The 22,050-nt window shown below is 37.8% G+C and overlaps 1 protein-coding gene across 2 annotated transcripts in view; it reads right to left on the bottom strand.

Moving 5' to 3' along the window:
* Nucleotides 1–20,609, bottom strand: part of NOL10 (nucleolar protein 10) — a 52,958-nt gene extending 32,349 nt beyond the window's left edge. For both annotated transcript variants that reach the window (XM_054279678.1, XM_054279679.1), the window contains exons 1-13: nt 20,532–20,609; nt 20,034–20,079; nt 19,209–19,307; nt 18,361–18,438; nt 16,504–16,541; nt 13,558–13,694; nt 12,764–12,829; nt 11,045–11,105; nt 10,457–10,542; nt 10,027–10,105; nt 8,679–8,828; nt 6,226–6,292; nt 1,493–1,545 (exon numbers count right to left, since the gene is read on the bottom strand). In XM_054279678.1, coding sequence (XP_054135653.1) covers nt 1,493–1,545; nt 6,226–6,292; nt 8,679–8,828; nt 10,027–10,105; nt 10,457–10,542; nt 11,045–11,105; nt 12,764–12,829; nt 13,558–13,694; nt 16,504–16,541; nt 18,361–18,438; nt 19,209–19,307; nt 20,034–20,079; nt 20,532–20,597 — 1,026 coding nt within the window. In that variant the 5' untranslated portion in view covers nt 20,598–20,609. The remainder of the gene's footprint in view (nt 1–1,492; nt 1,546–6,225; nt 6,293–8,678; nt 8,829–10,026; nt 10,106–10,456; nt 10,543–11,044; nt 11,106–12,763; nt 12,830–13,557; nt 13,695–16,503; nt 16,542–18,360; nt 18,439–19,208; nt 19,308–20,033; nt 20,080–20,531) is intronic.
* Nucleotides 20,610–22,050: the final 1,441 nt, after the last annotated feature.

The raw sequence follows: 22,050 nt of genomic DNA, 5'->3' as shown, positions 1-22,050 counted from the left end.
ACACCTGCATAAAACAATCTCAGTGCACAATTTTCAGAGGGAAGCTGAACCTTACCTTTAGTGACAGAAGGAATGCTTTTTTGCATCTGGATTATTTAAATTGACTAACTAGTCCATTCCAGTTTTAAAAACTCATCAGATTTCAAAAAGAAGTGAGTTTGTGTTCCCTAATGCATTAATTAAAAGAGATGATAGAGAAAAAAAAATGCTTGGAGAGCTACTCTCTCAACCTTACAAAGGACAAGGTAAATGGAAAGAAAGTGTTCATCTTCTAAATACAGTTAATATTTTGTCATAGATAAAAAAAATATTTGTTGTCTCCCTTTGTTACTCAAAGCATGGAACACTGCATGGAACAAAATGTGAGTTGGGTAGAGCTGAATTACAGAAACAGGCAATTCACATCTAAAGAACCGCCTGACATACCTCATGTATAAAATGCCACATCTCTTTAAATGCAAAAACCTAATAATGTAAGTAAATATATCAGACTACAGAATTGTTTAGAGAGGTATACTATTGTGTTTAGATGCACAAATACAACATGTATATATATTCTATTCCACAAAGAGAAATGTAAACTCATAAATCTCTATCCTGAACATAATCAAGATCATACACAGTGGATATGGCAGTGGGGGATGACCAGAAATGAACTGAAAAAGATGAAATGTAAATTAGTTTAAAATCGATTAGCTAAATGAAGACTTTTTGGCTCACTTAAAAAATAGTAAAATATGTATTTCAATATTAATAAACTTTATAGTTTGTCCAAAATTAATTAAGAAGTTATGTATTTTTAGAATCTGGTCAGCTATTCTGCATGTAAAATTTACATAGGTATCCTACTATTTATCTTCTATCAGAACAAGAAAACCTCTAGAGAACACACTGTAGGAACTAAACCAAGAGTGAAATTCAGGTGTAATTTTCTGTACAATTCCCTGACACCAGAAGGCTTGCTGCTAAGTCTCCCTAAAACCAATCTGCAGAGATAAAACATGTAGTTAAACCTACAGTTAAGCCTTTCAAGTGGAAAGCTTATCCTGTGAAAAGCTGCATTTGAAGGGCATTGAGCAGAAGCTACAGTCAAGAGCTGTATCTGAAGTCACACAGTACACTTTGTCAGAACAAAGAATATTTACTGCTATGACTATGCCACTGTACACCACATATTAAAGACACTAATAAAACATTTAACAAAGCAAAATTATTACCTTGAAAAACATAGTTCCTATTTTTCATCAGTTATCAAAAAAAGCTCCACCTGAATTTTCTGCAGCCACTAACCAGTTTTGAAACTGGCAGCAAAAAGCAAATTACAGGTTTTTTAAGTAATTCAACATATTAAATTAATAAATTATAGTTAACCTAAATTTACTTTATTGTGACATCTCAGACAATGTAGATGTGAATTTCAACTGAAATACCTGAATGGCACCAAACAATTGTGTCTTTAGGAGCAGTATCAGCAACAACTTGTAATACTTACTGGTATATAATAGATATTCATTTTAGGGGCTTCATTGGCAGTCATTAGCATTCCTAAAAAGAGATTTCCACATTTAAAAATATTGATTAGAAGAGGATGATACTATTTTTAAAAAAAGCTCATAAAGTACATATTCTTGGCTTGCAATGGACATTAATCAAGATCCGTAATAAACTGTTGCATCAAATACCACAGAAAGAAAGGTGTAATATCAGCCTAATTAACAAAGCTTAATTTTCTATATATTCATTCCCTTTTGTCTTCTATCTTAATTGTTCAGCACCACTTTGCAACCACTAAGCTCTGATAAGTGCAGGCTGCCAACTTTCATAACAAACATGAACAGTTCATCCCTTAATACTGTTTAGAACAAGTCCAGTTAGTATTGCAGTTAAAAACTACATCGGACATAAAAGTGCATTATTAATACATTGGTATTAGAACATGTTGTTATTTGGGTTTTTTTGTACACACACCTCAACAGAGCCATAAATCATAACATGGTTTACACCTTCATTCATATTTCATCTGGGGAAATAAATACAACAGCAGCTTCTCAACCCAAAATGAGATATAGGACACTGTGTCTTCAAAAGAAGTAACACTAATCCTATAACCAAGCAGGGCAAATGTAGAACTTGAAGTATCTATGAATATACCCAAGAAACACCATGAATAAGGGGTTTACATACTCTGAATATAAAAAAAAATACTGTAGGAATACTAAAATCTGTGGAAAATCTCCTACTGCCACAAGACTTCTTGTAAATTCAAAATTAAGAATACTCTTAATTTCATTTCCTTCTACATAAGAGTAATAAGAACATTTGCCATATACTTTTATGTTTGCCTCAATTCAGTCTTTCCAAAGTAGCCGACCAACAGGTAATACAAATTATTGATTATGAAGAAGAAAAGTGCCATCAAATTAGATAACATTCTGATCTGAAAGAACTGTAACATATGCCACTGAGACTATGAATAATTGGGTCAATTACTACACACCCAGAGGGCAGAAATTTAATTTACACCCAAGTAGAGGAATGCAATTACCATGGGTGGAGTAATCCTTCCTACCTAATCCTTTTATTATAAATACACAATGCAGCTGGACTTATAATGTCAGAAAAAAGCGGGCTTGCTTTCCCAGCAAAGCAAAATATTCATGAAAGCTTAGTCAGCAAACAGACCAAAAAAACTGTGTCTGGAAAGGTTTGCAGACAATTTAAGGAAAAAGCAAGAATTTACAGCATATGCTTGAATATACGCACTGAGTACTCCAGTATAGTGTACAAGATACATGCTCCCCTAACAGCACACTCACTACTATTTTATAAGACAAAGCATCTTTCCATTGACTGAATAGGAATCATTAGGAATAAAGACAGAAATTAATTCTGCAGATGCTTCAAAGATGACAAAGATGCCTCCTCTTTGAGAGTTTTCCACCAGTAATCAAAGGAGGACAAAGCCAGACTTCTGAACAGTATATGAGTGTATACTACAAGGGAAATAGAAGAATGAAAGTTAACAACTCTTAAAGGAGAGGTCTATTCCATGCATTTTTATTGCTTTAGCTTGTTAGTTTTAATCAATTTTTATGGGAAGAGAAACCACACCCTAACAAACTACATAACAGCCTAGTTTGATTACTGTAGAAGGGAAATAAAGGAGAGGCTGTTTTCAGAAGTTATACTAAGACTGTCTCTGGAAAATGGTCTGCAATATAGTATCATGAATGTAAAAGAATAAAAATGGGAGTATGAAGTATGCAGGAGCAGCAGTTCTAGAAAATGCACATTTTTACCTTTTAATTTTTCTTACGGTAATTGGACACAGATTTCTATCACTGGAGATACTGTCAAGTTTCATTTATATTCTACAACTTAAATTGACTAAAGGCTAAATGGACTCAGTAAGTAAATCTTTTTCCCCTGCCCCCATTGTGTTCATTTGTGATCAGAGGAAGATATTCAACTATTAAGAGATCCACTGAAATTTGTCATCGTGTAGTTTTCGGTCAAAGATATACAAGGGTTTGCTTCCCAGGAAAGGTACTGATACTGAAGATGGTATAAATGGTAAAATAGTTTAATTAAAAATGCCTAGCTATGACAAAATACCACCAAAAAAACCAGTTCACAGTATACTGATCTTGAGTTTACAGTAACTGATAGAATTACAGAACCATAGAACAGCCTGGTTTGGATGACATTCCCATGGGCTCAATTCCCAAGCTTGTCCAAGTATGCCTGGATGGCATCACATCCTTCAGCCTGGTGTCATCTGCTATTTGCTGAGACAGCTCAATCCCACTGTCTGTGTCACTGATGAAGATATAAATATCTAAATAAAGCTTGTCCCAATACAGAGCCCTAAGGGACACCACCTGTCACTGATTTCCACGTGGACATTGAACTGTTGACCACTACACCTTCTGGATGAGACTATCCAACCAATTCCTCATCCCCTGAATAGTCCATCCATCAAATCCTTATCTCTCCAATAAGAGTGAAAATGGGGTATTTTGCCTTTCTGAGCAGCAGTGACACATGAAGTGCTATAAAACACAAGCTAGGCAAAGATCTCCTGGCTTTCCTGTGCCATGCACCTAGAGGGGCTCTGAGAATGCTGGGGCACCAGTAAGAGCACTGAGCCAAACCACACTGATACTGAAATCATGTTATATTTCCACCTTTCCGCAACTACAAACCCCTTTTACTGAAAGCATTTCCTTATTTTCAGATCTTCAGTCATGATTATTCCTTAAACTCTGAACAAGCATGAGGTGGTTCTAAGGCATATTAAGTGCTGGTCCAACAGTATTTATGATGAACATGCAATGCACCACCTCTTACCCTTGATCTCTCCATTGCAACATGCTCTTGTTTTTACCCCACTGCCTCCATGGGACTATAAAGTACAACCCAGTTTTCTTCCCACAACAGTTCTTACCAAAACCATCAACCTGTCCTCCTGCAGACAATAGGAAAAGCAGCACTACAGAACTGGAGTGCACAATCTAGATCTCAATCACAGACTTGTGAAAAGCAATGTCCAATAGCAACATCAGGGACATGTGTGCATTCAATTCTTTGTGCTACAAGATTTGTCGTGCAAAGTCTCATGAAAATCATTTCTGCAAAAGCACACAAATCATGTCCACATATCACAAAGGCTACAGAGCATCCACAGCTGAGTAATGCCCATCCTCAACATATTCAAACTTGGCTTGACCTGAGCAATCTGATCAGACTTCAAAGCTGGATCTAACTTCAAGTTGGCCCTGCTTTGAGTAGGAAATATACAACTCCCAGGGGTACCTACCAATCTAAATTACACTATGATTCCACATTGACAAATAAATTTTTTCTGTTCCACTCCCTGTGGTGAGCTGTTCATTGATGCTGTGTGGATGTTAATTTGCTGCTGGGCTCTCTTCTAGATGCAACCAATAAGCTCACAAGTGAAACCTGGGTGAAAGGCTGAAAATCAGTCACTCCAACAATCTCTCTCTGCAGCCACCATGGATGAGGGTTTATCCATCTCCAGGGTGCAGAGTCCACCCTGTCACCATGCAGTAATTCTCAAATACACTCACATGAACTCCTACATTCAACCAGCGCACATGGCATGTATTTTGCTCATAAGGTCAAAAATGCCCACCATCTTATCAGGGAAGTGTATCTAACTGCTCATCTTACCCCAAAAAGAAAAAAAAAAAAAAAGAAAAAAAGGAAAAGAAAAACCTCCAATCCATTCTTAACTGAAGTTGGCAGAAAAGACAGATAAGTTTTAACTTGCCAGAAATCTCACGCTCACTTATCTACAATCTTAAATTTGAGCTGCTAGTATGAATCAAAGTCCAAGTTCCTCTGTCTTTACTGCTACCTCTCTCTAAAATTAAGATAATAGCAGTTTGCAACTCAGGCATTGTCTGTTTCCAGACTTTTGCTCTGTGCCATCCTAGCGGCCCTAACTTATTTCATCCTTTTCAGTACTGCTTTCAATAAAGGAAATAGGTATCACACCATACTTAAGAACTAAAGCAACTCATATTAAGTAAGAAAATTAAGTCCAGTTGCAATCTGAAGTACAACCAAAGCATTTATGCACATACAACCATCATTCTGTAAAATATTTTTACTCATAAATTAAAATCCTGGAAACCTTGGTTAAAAGTGATCCTCAGTTTTGATCTCTGAACATAACATTATGAGATGCAACAAATCTGAAAAAAAATCACAAAAACCATGCAAATTTGTGCACTTAGGAATCTACACTTAAAACCAAAGTAATAAACCTAAGGGATAGCACAATTTAAATGCTGTATTTAAATCAAGGAAAGATCAAATTCTTGAAACACTTGAAATAAAAGTGTAAATCTGCTGTAAAGAGGTTTTTCCTATCTCTAGGAAGCAAGCTCTAACTCATCTGGGACTTAGTCAAGACAACAGGCCAAAACTTCTATTCTTATTATAAAATGAGTCACTTCAGATATTTGAAGGAGTAAAAGAGGCCAATCACTCAATTAACAGCACAGCAGCTTCCAACTGCAAAGAGGCTCCTATATAACATAGATGCAGAAAAAACAAGGACACTAACTGACAAATAACCCTTTATTCTAAGTTCTCCCATAAGGAGCAAAGTAGACCTAAATTGTATCACCTAAACAAAGACCACACCTTGCTTTTCCTTTTGAATTTAGCAAGACATTAATATACTTAACATACCTGAATTTGGATAAAGGCAGACATCATTTATATCATGTTCTGGCTCCATTGAAGTAAATATCTTTCCCTGAAATTGCAGGGAGAAAATAAATCATAAAGAACTCCAAACAATATAATTAAATTCAGTAAATCTAAACATTAATAACAACTACTATAGAAGCTAAGAAACATGATGGAATAAAGATGGAACAGATTTTGCAGAACAATAAAATGTTATTAATACCTGAACATAACAAAAGGAAGACAGTATTGTCTTTTATCACTGATTCAATCTCTTACAAGGAAGTGCAGCCTACTGGTAATTGAAGATACAGCAATGTACAGTGGCACCCCTAATTTCTCAGCTTACACTTCTGTTTGAAAATATATGTCAGATTTACTTTATTTTATGCAAAAGTGAGGCTGAGGTCCACAAGTTCTGGGCACACTGTCAGTGTAACCCTTACTTTATTCAACTATGAATGTGGAAGTTTTAAATAATTTTACTTTGCTAAGTATGATTAGCTGAGAAAATGGATTAGGAGTAGAATTTGAATCTGGAGCTTGATTCTTCCACTTGTACTAATGTCTACATGAAATGAAATATAGCTCAGGACTTTATTTATGATTTATAAACTCATTTTTAAAGAGGTCTTGATATAAAACAAAAGCACTAAGAGCATACAGTGGTATATAGCTTAGATAAGAATTGAAGTTAAAAAGGTTACTTAAAAAAGAAGTAAAAGCAGGAAACAATGTTCTCAAAATAATAATGGGAACACAGTCTGAAAAACCCAGACAAAATACAGGTGCTCTTGTAAGCCAACACACAAAACAGCCAGTAAAGGAAGAGTCTCTAACAACTGGACCACATAATCTGAAGCATGAGACTACATGCCTACACAATTCTAAATGAGGGACAGGAACAAGGTAAATTTTGATCCTGTTCCTCTTTTTTTTTTTCTTTCCCTGCAGCGATCCCACCTACCTTTCGGGGCCCTTCTTTTCCCTCCCAGTTACATGCTGTTACCCCACCCACTTCTGGTCTCTCCCTGATGATTAAGAGGAGTCCTCCTCCACCCTGGCCTCAGCAGACAAAAGCCTGGTGCTCCCCACCCCAAGGCACGTCTCAGCATGGGGCCATTCTGGTATCAAAGCCAGATGCTCTCCACCCGCAGTCTGCCTCTGCACTTGGTTCCTGGCCAGAGGTAGTCAGGAACCAGCATCTGGGACAGAAGGAGCCAGCTGGAACATACTCTAGGAAAGAGTCCAAAGCTATCTTTGCCTTCCAGCAGTGAGAAGCCCTCCTCTTTCCCACCAGAGGCCACCTGACAAACTCACAGAGCTTCATTCTCAAAGAGGGAAATATACATACCTAGGAAAAATGGAGAGAGGCCACTGCAGATGTTTTAAATAATAACCAATAATTTATTTGCTCTTTCAAACAGTAACAATTAACTGCAGAGGAGCTTACAAAAAACTACTTGCAATCAGAGAAAAAATAAAAGAGGCTGTTGAAAGTTCATGAGGCAGCACAACAATACTGAAGTGACTGCCTGAAATAATTAGGGAAAAAAGCCTCTACTACAACTCTCTTTATGTTTCACTATAAAGTTAGAAAAGCATAAATGGAGCATGTTTTTCAGAAGAAGCACAATGACTACAGACATCCCCTCAAACCAAAACAAGTTACAATAGTGTTACTATGAATCTCTGGGGCGACAAAACATGCTGCCCCTTAGAGTCATAGTAAGGTTCATTGACAGAGAGATAAGAAAGAGGACAGCATTATATAATGAAAAGAGTGAAAGACAGTGAAAGAGTGAAAATTAGAACTTACAATTTCACTTAGAGGCGCAAAGGGCAAGGATAAAGACATTGCCCATTGCAATATAATCCCCTAACACAGTGTTATTAAGACACACTGCTATTTGGCTCCCTGCATAGTATCTGCTTCAGTATCCAAATGGGATCCCGTGAAAATAAGCAGTAACTGATTTTAGTAGGTCTTTAACTAACTGATCTCCCTTTGAAATTAACCCTACTTTGAGCGGGGAATTGGAATGAACATGTTTTCTCTGGTGAAAAAACCTAACTGGATGGATTCAAGAACATAGTGAGAAATATACAAACCAAGGCAATGGCTAAGATACTACTTTTTATGTTTAAAATCTTCTGCTGAAAGAAGCCTCTTGGCCAGACATGTACAAACAGCTAAAAACCCCCTGAGACTACATCTTTATACCTGACAGGCTATTGAATAACTTCCCAGATGCTGATTTACTCAGACAGGACAAAATGCTATGTAAATTAAGAGACATTAAAACCTCAACTTCTTACACTGAATTTCAGCTTAATTAATTAAGCTGCACAAAAAACACTCAAAAACAAGCCAAAATAAAATCCCCCAAAACTCCCAACCCAAATAAAGTAAAATTTAAAAAATCTGAATGCAGTAACATAAAACTACTTACTGTATCTTTGTTCCACATTTTTATGATTCGAGAATCCGCAGAGATAATTAAATCCAACTGATGCTGAAACTGAATGGATTTAATAGGCAGGCCATAGTGATGATCTTTGACTATTAATGGATTACTAGACCGAAGATCATATAATAGGACCTTGAAGAATAAGAGACAAATTAAATTTATAACATTGTAAGACCATGAGGAAGTCATGCCCATCAGATCTTCACTAAACATTTAGCTAAACTTGAAATTTTACTTACATAGGCAGGATTTACATAAAATAAATAATTTTGAATTCTGAAAACAACTTATTAAGTGAGCCCAATTTATTCTAACTTGGTATTTTAACATCAGCATGCTTCCATCTAGAAAAATTAATGAATTTAAGACCTAATCATCTTTCTAAAGACTTCTTAATTTCTATTGAAAAAATAAACCTTTTTTTTTTTGTTTTCAATACTCTTAGTGTTTCATAATTAGTAATATTTTACTTTCAGATTCTTGTGTTGTTGCTAAATGATTTAAATTTTCAGACTTCCTTCCAGATTCAGTGAATATAACTTTCCCTCAGTGAAATACCACAGAATGAATTTTTTTATGTCAAGGAAAGTAGAGAGTACAGACCCTGTCTTCCAGAAACTTGTATTTTATCTCCAAAATTTTCTATGGAACTTAAGAAAGTTAAATCTTTCACATGTAAAGTGTGAATAACAATAATCTTTGGGAAAAATAATATTATCAGTTTATTTAATCAGAAACACCATCTGCAATAAAATTTGTCTGCCTTGTACACTAACATAGCAAATACAATTCTCACACATATATCTGTTCTTGAAGAAGCTACAGCTTTCTAAACCCATGAAAATACTGATGATGGCAGGAAACAATCCCCACACTTCCCTTTACAAATATGATGGCAACAACAAATGAATTTAAATTAGTCTTCATATCAAGATAAGACACTAAAAATAACAGTTGAAAGACAATTTCTGGTTTTCTAGACTTTAAGATGAAGGAGATCACATATGTTGCATTGAGATGGTACTCATAGCTCCAAAAAGCAGCAACTTCCCCACACACTTGACTCAAGTCATAAGTGAACTGCAAATTTGCAGTTGTAGAGTATGTAGGTTGTGATGATTTAAAGTGGTACCTACAAAATTCTGAAGAGTAAAAGCATTTGATAAAATTACATTGCAGTTTGACTATTACTACTCTATACCTGTAATTTATAGTCTAATAAATACTTGCAGTAATAGATATATACTGCAGTCAATGTATTGATAGACATGGATTGGGAATTTCAAGAGCAGGATCTCCTAAGAACTGTGGTACATGAAGTCAAATTTACCTGCCCAGTAGATGTTCCAACAGCCATATTCAAAGCCCCATCAAATTTCAGTGCTGAAATGGATGGCAAACCTTCTATCCTGCAAAGCACAATGCTTACAGTTAGGCATACTTTCAATAAAACCTGTAAATAATTTTTTAATGTTAAAAAATAGCTAAGCTAATTCTTAGCTAAGTAAAATAATTCACAGGTATCACTGAGAAATACTACTTCAAAAAGCTGCACTGTTTACATTCACAATGTGTATTTGTATACAAAAATAGCCACTACTTAGATCAGTGTCTAAGAGAACTCCTTTGTTACTAAGAAAATCCTTTATTCACACTAGCAATGACAAGAGAACAGGCAGGTCATTTTAAAGCAAAGTGGGATTTATTTCTAAAGCAACCAAAACTTCAGAAAAATCCAGTGAAAAGGAAGCCTTACTCACTCTGTGTCTGCTGTCACACTGCTTAATGCACAGTCCAACAGCCCAACTCGATTTCTAGTTCTAGGATCCCAGCATTCCACTTTTCCCTAAACAGTTTAGAAAATATGGTTCAAGCTTATGCAGCAGATACCTGGTAGTCTAAAAACATTTAAATAAAATTATGAATTATCTAATCTAAGGAATAATTAACAAAATTTCCTAGGTTGACATAAGTTGTTCTAATAATGACATACAGGGTGCACACATTTCATTTGTAGTTTTTTCAATGTAATCTAAATGAAAATCACTAACACTAATTTTCTTAAGATTAATAGCCAGCTAGTTTCTACAGATGGCTACACTGCAAAATGAGAGAACATTATTTTTGCTCCCATCTGCAAAATTTCAAGTGCTCAGCAACCAAGTAACTCCAATATTTTATCTGCACTAGGCTCTGAAAAGTCATCTTTAACATTATCTATATCTACCATAGCAAATGAGACCAATTAAATTAATTAGGTTCATGATTTCTTCTTTTCCTCCTGCAAATTAATTTCAAAATGCAACAAACACTACTGCCCTTTTCATAAAAGGAAGGCAAACATTTACCTCAGCCGTCCCCATAGCAAACAAGAAGTGGACAGGATTTATGTCACAGGCATTACTCTCTCTACAACAGAAAAAGGAGCAAGTTTAATGACCTCAGAACAATTTAACACATTAACAGCTAATAAGATTTCTGCAATCATGTACACTATTGTTCAGCCTGGAAAAGCAAAAATTGGAGGGAGGGAGGGACAAATGACAACAGCTTCTCATACTTAAGGGGAGCTTACTAAAAATCTGGAGGCAGAGACAGTGCTGATTACTTCAAACAGGTAAAGTTCCAACTGGGTGTAAGGATAATATTTCTATGCTGTAAGGATAATTAAGCACTGGAATGTGTTAATCATAGAGGCTGAGAAATTTCCATCTTTGGAATTTCCAAGACCCCTCTGAGAAAATTCACCTGAATTCATGAGACTGTGCCCTGAACAGGAGCCTGGGCTCTGAGTCTCTCTGCACTCCTCTGCCCATATCCAACACCTACGCAAGCCCTGCCACATCACTCTGCTCCACTGTATTCTTAAACAACTCAACAGGACTTGAAGAAATCACCTCAAGGTGTGCCAGGCTCAAATTGGATACCAGGAAAAATTTCTTCCCTGAAAGGGGCTGCCAAGCACTGGAACAGCCTGCCCAGGGTAAGTGGCTCAATCACCATCCCTGAGGATAATTAAAAGACATGTAGATGAGGCATTTGGGGACATGGTCTAGTGGTGGACTTGGCCACGTTGGGTTAATGGTTGGGCTTGATGATCTTACATGTCTTCCAATCTAAATGAATCTCTGATTCTAATTATGTCAAAAGATCCTTATGATTACTTATGTTCTAAAGCTTACATCTCCAGCATGTTCTGTCTGACTAATGGTCTCCTTTCTCTCACCCAAGTATTCTGTTTCTCAGTAGGGCACCCAAGAGCCCTGCATTGCGACAACAATTCTTCCAAAGTACAAATATTTCTTCCTTTCTACACTACCTATCCCAGCACTTTCCAACTTCTCCCATTCAAAGCTCTCTACCTCTAATTCTGTCACTCATCCAACTCCCTCACCTCAAAACCTTCCCACAACTTAAGTCTCATCTCTCTAATCCAGATTTTACTTTACACCCTTACCTCTCCCATGCCAGGATTTTCCCTTTTTTAAACTCCTGTTGCTCAGTTTTTTATTGTGCCTTCCCAAATACTTCTTCATCCGTTAAGCTATTTCTGCCCACCAGCTGTTGCCCACCAACAAGCCACTCTATCTACTGAAGTCTGTCTGCCTCTCCCCACATGAAAAAAGCTCAGTTCCTACTCTGGTAGGGTTTTCAAAAGAATCAGACACATGCTGGAGATATAAAAATTCTCTCTGGGCTACTTCAAGAGCAGAAGGACAAAGACATGTCTGGGAAAGTACATACCCTGTGGGTAGATCTCTATATGACGGCTAAATTGAGTAATAATGGCAAAGTTTTAATGAAATGCTCTTAAGATCAAGTTATATAATACCTATTTAGTCCATATTAAGCAATTTTAAAACATCCACAAAAGAAAATTCAATTAAACATAAAAACTAGAACAAAAAAATTACAGAACATAAAATGAAATGAGAGTCAGACTCAGCATATGCTCACTTTCAACTGTGCAAAGCATTTGGGCAGCTTTCAGTACTGGTGGTGAGCATGCTAGGAGTCTGCTTCCACCTGGTGGAAAGAAGAGAGGTCATGCATTACACAGAACTTACGAAGCTTCGGTTTGCAGGGAGTTCAGAAATCTTCCTTGTTCCAGATTCAGCCTGTACACTTCAGAACTACAAAAGAGAAACCCAAAATTACTCTTGTGTCTAACTAATACTGAAAAACACTGCTGTAAATTTGGAGGCATTGTAAAGATTCTTATTCACAGTCTAATTTCAAATATACAATTTTCAGAATTCACAATTTACAACAACACAAATAAATACTTTGGTGTTCAAAATACAGAGAAAAATGTGCATGTTCACCATTTATTTATTATACTTCAATATCCTACCAACTACTATTTTTCCAGGCAAAAGATACATTAACTCATTTCTCAAGACTTTTTAATTTCCTGTGATTTAAGTTACATCTTGAATTTCTACTTACTTTGCTTGAAACCCTAAGAATCTAATTTTATTTTTACCATGTCTTTTCAGAAACCCAATTATGTGATTTAACTCACACTTCACAGCAATAAAACACCAACCAGGATAGGAAGTTATTTAATTTTCCTTAAATGCTAAACACTTTTTAAAACAATACACTGACCTGCAGTTTTGAATACAAATTTGCAAATACATGATATACATGGTTTAAGAATAAAAAAACAGCTAAAAAATAGCATGGGAAACTGAACTAATTTTAATCTTCCCACATTTTCCACCCTTCACCATTTCCCTTATTATTTTGGAAGGAATTGTCACTTTTTCTGCTTTTTAGCTTCTCTAATATTTTAATGTTTATTTTATTATTGGAAAACACTGCTAACAAAACTGAAACAAAATAGTCCACTTAATACCTTGCTCCTACGAAATACAGGTCACATGATGGGTAGTGGTAAGAGAAATCTCTACCAAATTTTGGTATTCTTGTCTTGTAGTAATGGCCATGTTGTGAATGAAACTCCACAAATCTGCCACACTGCAAGAAGACAATCTGAAAATAAAATAGAAAGCACTGAAATATACAGAAACAGACAAGTGTCTCCCCAGCTTGTCTTTTAGCACAAACTTCAGTGATTTTTTTTTCAAACTCATAAAGGCTTATCACAACTTATTCTAACAATTTCTACTAAAATGACAGAATCAACTAGTGCTTCATCATTCTCACTAGCCACAGCAGAGTTTTGTTAATATACATTATATGAATATTCACAGGAGTAAATGAGACACCCTGAAAGTGACTGTGCAGTCATAAGCAGCACAGTTATTTCACACTCTGCTGCACCAAAATTAACATTTCTACTTCCTTCAAGACACTGCAGTTAGTGATTTCTTCCAGGTACAAAGCTGTGCAGACACCAGTACATTGACGTGGACTAGGCAGATGAGCTACACATCCTGATGCACAGCAGCATTCCAATAAATGACACCAGTGATCTTTCTACATTTTTGTTCTTTGCCAACTGAGTAAGAACATTGTTTCTTTCTGAAACTTAGACAAACATCTCACTCCTGGAAAAACCTACAGGGAGGCATTACTAGAGAGCTCAACCTACCCCAGTAAATAAAATGGGCCAGGTTCTGCTGTTACACTCCTTATGGCAGGTTAACATGGCACATACTCACAGGAAGGGATTCTTCCCCCCCTCCAGAGACGGGATCACCCCCATCACGTGCTGCACCTCAAACTATGGCACTGAGCAATGGAGGAACAGCTGGCCTGGCCCAAACTCATGCCATGCATGATAACCCCTGCCAAACCTTCGTCTCTGGCCTGATCCCTATTTAGCTTGGATTAGAGAAGTGATACTTTAGTTTAGCCTGTGCAGTACATGCATCTTCTAAAAACAATACATAGCAAATATCTAAAATTTTCTACTGCTGAATTACATAGCTAGCAATGCAAATAAGGATGAGAAACTCAGGGAAGTGAGGTGACTTTTAAGTTTAAAGTTAAGTTTAAAGTTTGAGTTTTATTTAAAGGTACTTTAAATCTGTCATCTTTATTTATAAATCTGTATAATTGTCTTACCGCTAATAATTTTCTATTTAAACACAAATTTCTATAATATTAGACTTGAATATATTAATGTTCTCTTCCATTAGTAGTGAATACAGCTCACTGTAAATTGTGTTTGTCATTTCTTCTTACTAAATTAAATTTGGGCACCACCAGAAAACTACAACTAACAGTAGCAAATGCATTGGCACTGGTGCGTGGCAAAAATATTATGTGGAAATACAGGTCTCCTGGCAAAAGGCTGTGGGAAAAAATACACTACACTCTCTTTCAAGCCTAAAATTTAGTCCAAGTCTAAGACTTTTAAACCTAAAACTTAGAAAAGCACAGAAATGTAACTGGCCTTTTCTTTCATACAGATTCATCCTCATCTGTATGAAAGAAAAAAGGTGCTCTCACTATGAAAATGCAAATAAGCCTCAAAGCAGCCTTAAAGGGATGGCAGGAACAGATTTGGAGAGACACTATTTTCCCTGGCTATGACAGGACGCTGAGAGCACCAAAAGGGCTACCAAGACTGACAAGGGACAGAATCTAGGACAAAAAAAATCTCTCTTTCCAATAGCAACAGTAAAAACTCAAGATTTTCCTGGGCAGGAGCTAAAAATTCTTTATGACAAAATAGAGCAGAATTGCAACAATTTATTCAGTAAATCTTTGGAACCACCATGCCTGTGGATTTTGACAGAACTGTTCAAGCATTAAAATGATATTTTAAAGACCCATTCCAATCTATACTTCTATGATTCTACAAATTTCAAGTGTAATTTCTCGAATATCATTCCCTCTTTCTAACATGTCCACAACACTATGACAGCCACTTGAAGTTTGTTTTTCTTTCTGATGATTTCTTAAGTTTTAGTAAAATAAAATTGAAAACATAAAGATTACATGAAGTTGAAAAAGTAGGGCTTCAGCCCGAAATATAGCACCCATTTCAGCTGAAAACACACACACCTTTCTGTTCATAACCAGTCAGAAACATTTGGGAAGACAGCATGTTCCTCAGTCTCCCAAATGACTATTTGGTATGTAGAGCCAGAAACATCTTCCACTAGACAGACAAGTGGGAAGCTACTGTGAAGTATCAGCCATTACCTTCTGCTACTTGAATTCATGCACTTCCTTGGAAATCTCACAGGAAAAATGCAAAAAAAGCTACAAGGCTAGATGATCGTGCCTCTGATCAAAGAGCAGTATTTATTAAAACAAACCTACACCTGAAACGGTAAGGTCTTTTCACAGAAAAAAAAGCGTAAAATAAACACTTGGGTGATTCCTTCAGGTACAGTACATCATTTAAAAATAAAACTAAAGAAAAAAGACATTACTTCTCTCCACAATTTCTGCTTCATATGCTCATCATCATGTCTATAACAACAATGACAAATCAGGTTGCTAACTTACTCATAGCTATCTCACCTTTCAAAAACAATGTATGTGTGCATCACTTGGCACAAGGGATTGTGACTAAATGTTAGCTCAGAAAGAACAGTTAATTCCATTTTTCACATTATTTTGCTTGTAGGATAGATCACTATTTGAGGCTTTTCTCTCCAACAGACAAAAGACTTTAAAAGTTGTAAAGTAAATTATAGTACAAAGACACAAATAAAACAAAATTTTAAAGGCGCAAAAATGTTTACCCTGTTTGCTGTTTTTAAAAAAACATTTTTCTTCCAAAAGCTGTGTTGATTGACTGCCTTTACTATATATGAAAATACATTTTGATATACATACTAAACAATTCTTTTATTTATACACTGAAAACTATTAAACATACCTTTGAGTAATCATCTGATAAAATCTCAAACGTAACCACTAGAAGAGAGAGCAAGAGAATTTTGAGTCAACTAAGCAAGCAGTTATTTGCAAACATTGGCATAATCCTGAAAACATTTAAACTCATGCTAATCTTTAGTCATGTAAGTATTCCCCACAGGTGTCAATGCATAATGCAGGCATTAATCTTTAGCAAGATCTCTAATTATGTAACTTGATTTGCAAAACAATAAGTAGTTTTCTAAAACTTTAGAAACATATGAAGCATCCTGTAATCTTTTTATTGTTCTTGTATACTTGACACATTCCTCAACACAATGCTCAACCACGGGTTTATCGGTGTGGGAAATGTCTAATCAAATGGGTTTCAGTAAGTGTGTGGTCCCTGGAGCTTGGTAATCCATCAAAGATGATAAAAAATTACAAGTTTGGACATATATGCATAAACTTACACATACAGTCCTTCCAAGGGGTAAACACTTTTACAAAAGAAGTTAAGGCTCAAAAAAAAATTACAAAAGTGAAAGCTACTACACGTGTTGAACACTACCATATTGAACTTTGCCTAGTTTTAATTGAGCTGAGTTGGGAACATTAGGGAGTAGCTGCTTCAGCTAAATTAGTTCTATTTAAATGAGATAACTCATTTAAAGTTACCTGAAGTGACTCTATGTTAGACTTCAAATTAAACATACTTCTGCAGTCTACCAAGATGCCAGTTCAAAAAAATTTACTTTAATTAGCAGCAAGCATTTATAATTACAATGACTTCTACTCTTTTAAAGAGGGTTTCACTCTTGCCATACCTTCCTCTCCCCAGCCTCTCTGAAACCCTGCCTAACACTGTTCCTTCACCCTACATGACTTCTTGTAGTCCTGAGACAGAGAGCACAAAAACACCTCCATGCTCTTATTACGATTTTTATTTGTTGCATCACTTTCACACACATCAAAGTTCAACCAGTTCAATTCTTCTGTAATGAATGTGCTCATCTGCTCATTGTTTTGGTCACCCCTACATCCCAGCTTTCAGTCATCAGTCTTCAAACAGAAAAACCTGAAATAACAACACTCCCACCGCCCCTGCACCCCCCCCCCCCACAAAAAAACCTCAAAAACCAACTAAACAAACAAAATAACCTTTTAATTACTGAAATTTAAGCACCCTAAAAGCTCAGAGCTGTAGCAGCTCCTGCCCTCCTCTAACTGCCAGATGATTCTCCCTTTCCCATTGTCTTGATGGCTCCCTATTTTCCTCACCATAGTTGTTCTCCCACCAAATTAGTAGCAAATAAGGTGCAATTAGGGCCTTGGCCATGCTACCATCTACCCTAAGTATTTGTTTCCAGAGAACAAACAGAAAACCAAACCAGCAAACAAACAAACCAACACCCCCCTCCCAGAAATTCTCTTTACTCTGTAACTCACCTACTGAGCTGGGCTCCAGAGAGAAAACACAGCAACCCACAGTGTGTTCTCCCACCTTAATGCTTCACAGAACAGGTAAGAAGGGAGACCTTGCCACCAGCCAGCCATTGAACCTTTGTCACATTCACCAAACAGAACACAGACTTCAGCCACATTCACTCTCTGAGCCCCAGACTTTCTGGCTCAAGGTAAATTTTACATCCCTCACTCCCTCTCTTCCAGGCAAGGAAAGAACTTTGAAATCAGAATAAAGGGGAAAATTCAGAGATGAAGACTAGATGGTTTTACTCTAGATTCCTGTGTTCCCCTGAAGTGCATTGTGTCTCCTCAGCACAGAGAGCAGAATTTCTGCTGGAGTCCAACCTGAATTATATGACAGACAGGTACTAACATGTACTATTATGTACCAACAGCCATGGCTTGTACTAACCTTCGGAATCTAAGCATCTTTCAAATTTCTGGGATAACTGATAGGTATCAAAACAGCGGACCCTGGGCTTGTAAGTTCCTGAAAGAGTAATTTCATGTTTGATTAAATAAGAGTTAAACAAAAAGATAATGCAAAAGCATTTTTTTCAAGTATAATGTCTTAGATATACAGGCTTTACTGTGTTTCTACTATAAGTCTTCTGAACTTCCCAGTCTCTATGACTGGAAGAACACACCTCTTAGTAACACAACCTTACAGCCTGGTTTCTGTAAGCACCCTACTAGTATGCAGGTTCTCCTAACAACCACATACATGGTACAGAATCTAGTAACACCTTCCAGTAAATCTGAAAGACCAAGGCTCTTTATGTTGTTAACACCTACTAAAGTACTCATGTTTGGATCCCATTTTGACAGCCACAAAATGCAGATTATCCTCTTCCTATAAAACAATACTCAAACAATGATGTTCAGAAGTTATTTAACATACATACACTAAAAGTAATTCAGAACTTAACATATAACTGTATTATAGATGGATTTGTTTTATTAATTTTTTATTTGTATTATAAACCCTGGCAGCAGGGGAGTTGGATTAGATGATCTTCAATAGTGCCTTCCAACCCAAATCATTCTAAGATTCTAATAATGTATGTATTCTAAAGAGAAGTGTTGCACAGCACCACTCAAGACAGCTGTTCTATCATGTTAAGAATATGCTTCCAGCAGAATGTTCATTTCCACACTTTAAAATGAACTCTTAACAATTCTACCTGAAACACTCAGTCACTGCACCCAAGATTACCTAGGACTTTTGGCCTCTGTTAGAGAGACTGTTTGTTAACTCACCAACTGCCATAATATACTGTCCATCTCTTGATACCTTAATCTTTGTGCTAATAGTGGGCATTTCAAAGTCTTGAATAAGTTCAATTCTTCTACGGATATCTGTAAAGAAAAAAAAATTGTAGAATTAGCACAATTCCATCAGTCTAAAAAATTGTAACAGTTTCCTAAGGAAGCACGTTGAGTTAATTGAGTACAGGGAATATTCTTTACAGATATTTTAAGTACCACATTATAAGCAGTTTAACACAGTCTGCTAACCCTGAGAAGCAGACTACCCCTACGAAAAAATAAATTAGAACTGCAAGGTAACTGCTTAACAAATCATTATACAACATAGTAGCAAATACTCATTGCACACTTTCACAATTAAGGTCTTGTATATAAGGTATTCCATACCCCATTACCTCTACCCATTTTTTTCTTGGTTAAGTTTCTTGTATAACACTTCCTGTGAATTCAAATAGCCTTTTTTATTTTGTGTAAGAAGCTCAGGCTAAAATGATGTAGTCCTGCTCCCTAAGATTAGCACAGCATCACAAAGAAGTTTATGGTCTGATTTTAATGTAAGGGACAAAATGGAATTCATCCATTATGTTTCTGTTACAATCCACAACCCAAATATTTAATGTCTAAAATTTAAAACACCACTGGTTATACAGCGTTCACGTGAAGCTATACGAGAAGTCAAAATAACTATCTGCAGTTTAATTCTGTAGTTTTTATGTTATGACTTAGGGATAACTTCTGTGTATCAGTCAGTGAGGAGTCTCCTCTGGGCCTGCACGTTATGTATGTGGAGTAGCCGAGTGCGAGGGGAAGACTCACCCACATCTTTCTTCTGTAAAGCTCTTTTCTTCCTGTCAGAGAGCCACTGCAAGCAAAGGCATACATCAGTCTTGAGCTCATTATTCATACAGGAACCCGAGAATCAAAGCTTATCCAACCATTTAAAACATAAGACATTTAGGCCGCTAATTCTTTTCTTTTTCTTGATTATCATACAATTTCCCTTCCACTGATAAATTTAACCATTCCACATCAAGAAAACGTACAAGGTCGTGCTGCTTACGGGTCTGTGGACCAGCACCGCCACAGCCAGAGGTTCATTCATTCAAACTGCATATCTACACTCATTTAACTGCATATCTAATGTAAGAAGCACTCAGAGCTGTTTCCCGGTAACGATCCCAACACAAGCGCACGTGGACCGGGGCAGCCCAGCCAGGCCGGGCCGGGGCTGGGCCCCCGCGCCGGCACCGCGCGGGTCCAGCTCCCGCCGCGGGACCCGGGCCGGGCCAGGTCCGTTCCCCACGCCGCCCTCACCTCCGGGAGGCTCCTGCCGGCGCTCAGGCTGTAGATCTTCACCTCATTGAGGCTGGAGACCTGCATGGCCGCAGCCGCGCCCGCCTCTTCCCGGGCAGAGAGGAAGCGGAAAGCGAGGCGCTTCCGCCGGCTCGGCCTCACCCGGCGGCGTGCGGGGCCCGGCGGGGAGAGCGGCCCGCCGCCGGGGCTCTGCCCCTGCCTCACACCGGGGAGAACGGGGGAAGCAGAGCAAACCCGCGGGACAGCGAGGTCCGCTGGCTCCGCAGCTCACAGCGAAGCAGCTCCGCTGCCGCCTCGTCCCTGGGCGCTGGCCGCTGTCCCGGCGCTGCCGGGAGTCGGGATGGGGGGAGAGGGCCGGAGCCGGGGCGGCCGTGAGCCCTCTCCGCAGGGCCCGGCCTGTGTCCGAACACAGAGAGCCTGTCTGTCCGTCAGGAGTGTCTCCGTCAGTCAGCTGTGGCATCATTCTCCATGGTCCTCATGTGAACTCAGGAATGCGGGAGTTCTTCCTGCAGCCTTGGTGGAGGAGGTTAATTTTCTCATCCCGTGGCAGACCGTGTCCCTTAGCCATGGAAAACAGTGAGTGCGGGATTTGCTGAGCAGAACCTTGACAGCAACCGTAAAAAGACACATTCTTATTACTTTGTAGCATCGCTGCTGAAAAAAGAAAAAAAGAAAACCCGTATGCAGAATTCCAACCATTCTTGTTCCAATTTACAGGATCAAAAACAAGGACTGAAATAATGTATATCCAGTTCATATGCGTGTTGAAGAAACAATGAAAATCGCAACTAAATTTTAACAATGCATATCTCTGGCACTGAAGCAAACTGAAGCAGTTCCAAATAATGCTGATACCAATACCACAACTAAAAAGAGCTCTGTTTGGGGCTGTATTACTGGGTGTTAGAGCTGAGGTTCCTGGGAGATGAGCACACCTAAATACAGGTACCTGTAAGTTTAAGCTAGGTGTTTAAGCTCCCATTTCAGAAAGCTAAGGCTGTACTTGCTTATATGTAGGTTGTCTAGTGACATCTGAGATGCCATAGGGCATCCAGGGCACCTGGACAGAGCTGACACAAGACTGATGGAAAATCCAAACCCTTCTGTAGTGTAATCTGCAGGCAGGATGTGCAGGGACATCTCTGGTGGCATTAGAAGCTCACACAGCTGAATCTCATCCCTGGTAAATTAAACCTGAGGAGTGTGATGCAGCGGCCACTGAATGTTTTCTGTGGGGTGAGTTTGATCAGGTGCCACAGTCTGATTAGAGCACCATGAACTGTTAATAGACATTTAAAGCTGAATTGCTGAATTCACTTGTCCACAATTCTGGGTATTGTAAGGAATCCCAGATATCCATGGGGGGTTGGTTAATGTGACTTGGAATGTGCAGCAGACCTGTGTTATCTTAGACCAGCATCTTGAAGGCACAAGAGGGTATTCCAGGGCACCTCAAGAGGCATTCAGCAGAGTCTGATGTCTGAACCTACAAAGAATTCCTAGAGGTCTAGAATGCTGA

This window comes from Melozone crissalis, unplaced genomic scaffold, assembly GCF_028551555.1.
Source record: "Melozone crissalis strain CALT ecotype California unplaced genomic scaffold, PUWL_Pcris_2 ptg000027l_1, whole genome shotgun sequence".
Taxonomy (NCBI): domain Eukaryota; kingdom Metazoa; phylum Chordata; class Aves; order Passeriformes; family Passerellidae; genus Melozone; species Melozone crissalis.
Note: the sequence above shows the minus strand (reverse complement) of the source record. Positions and strands in the feature narration are given on the sequence as shown.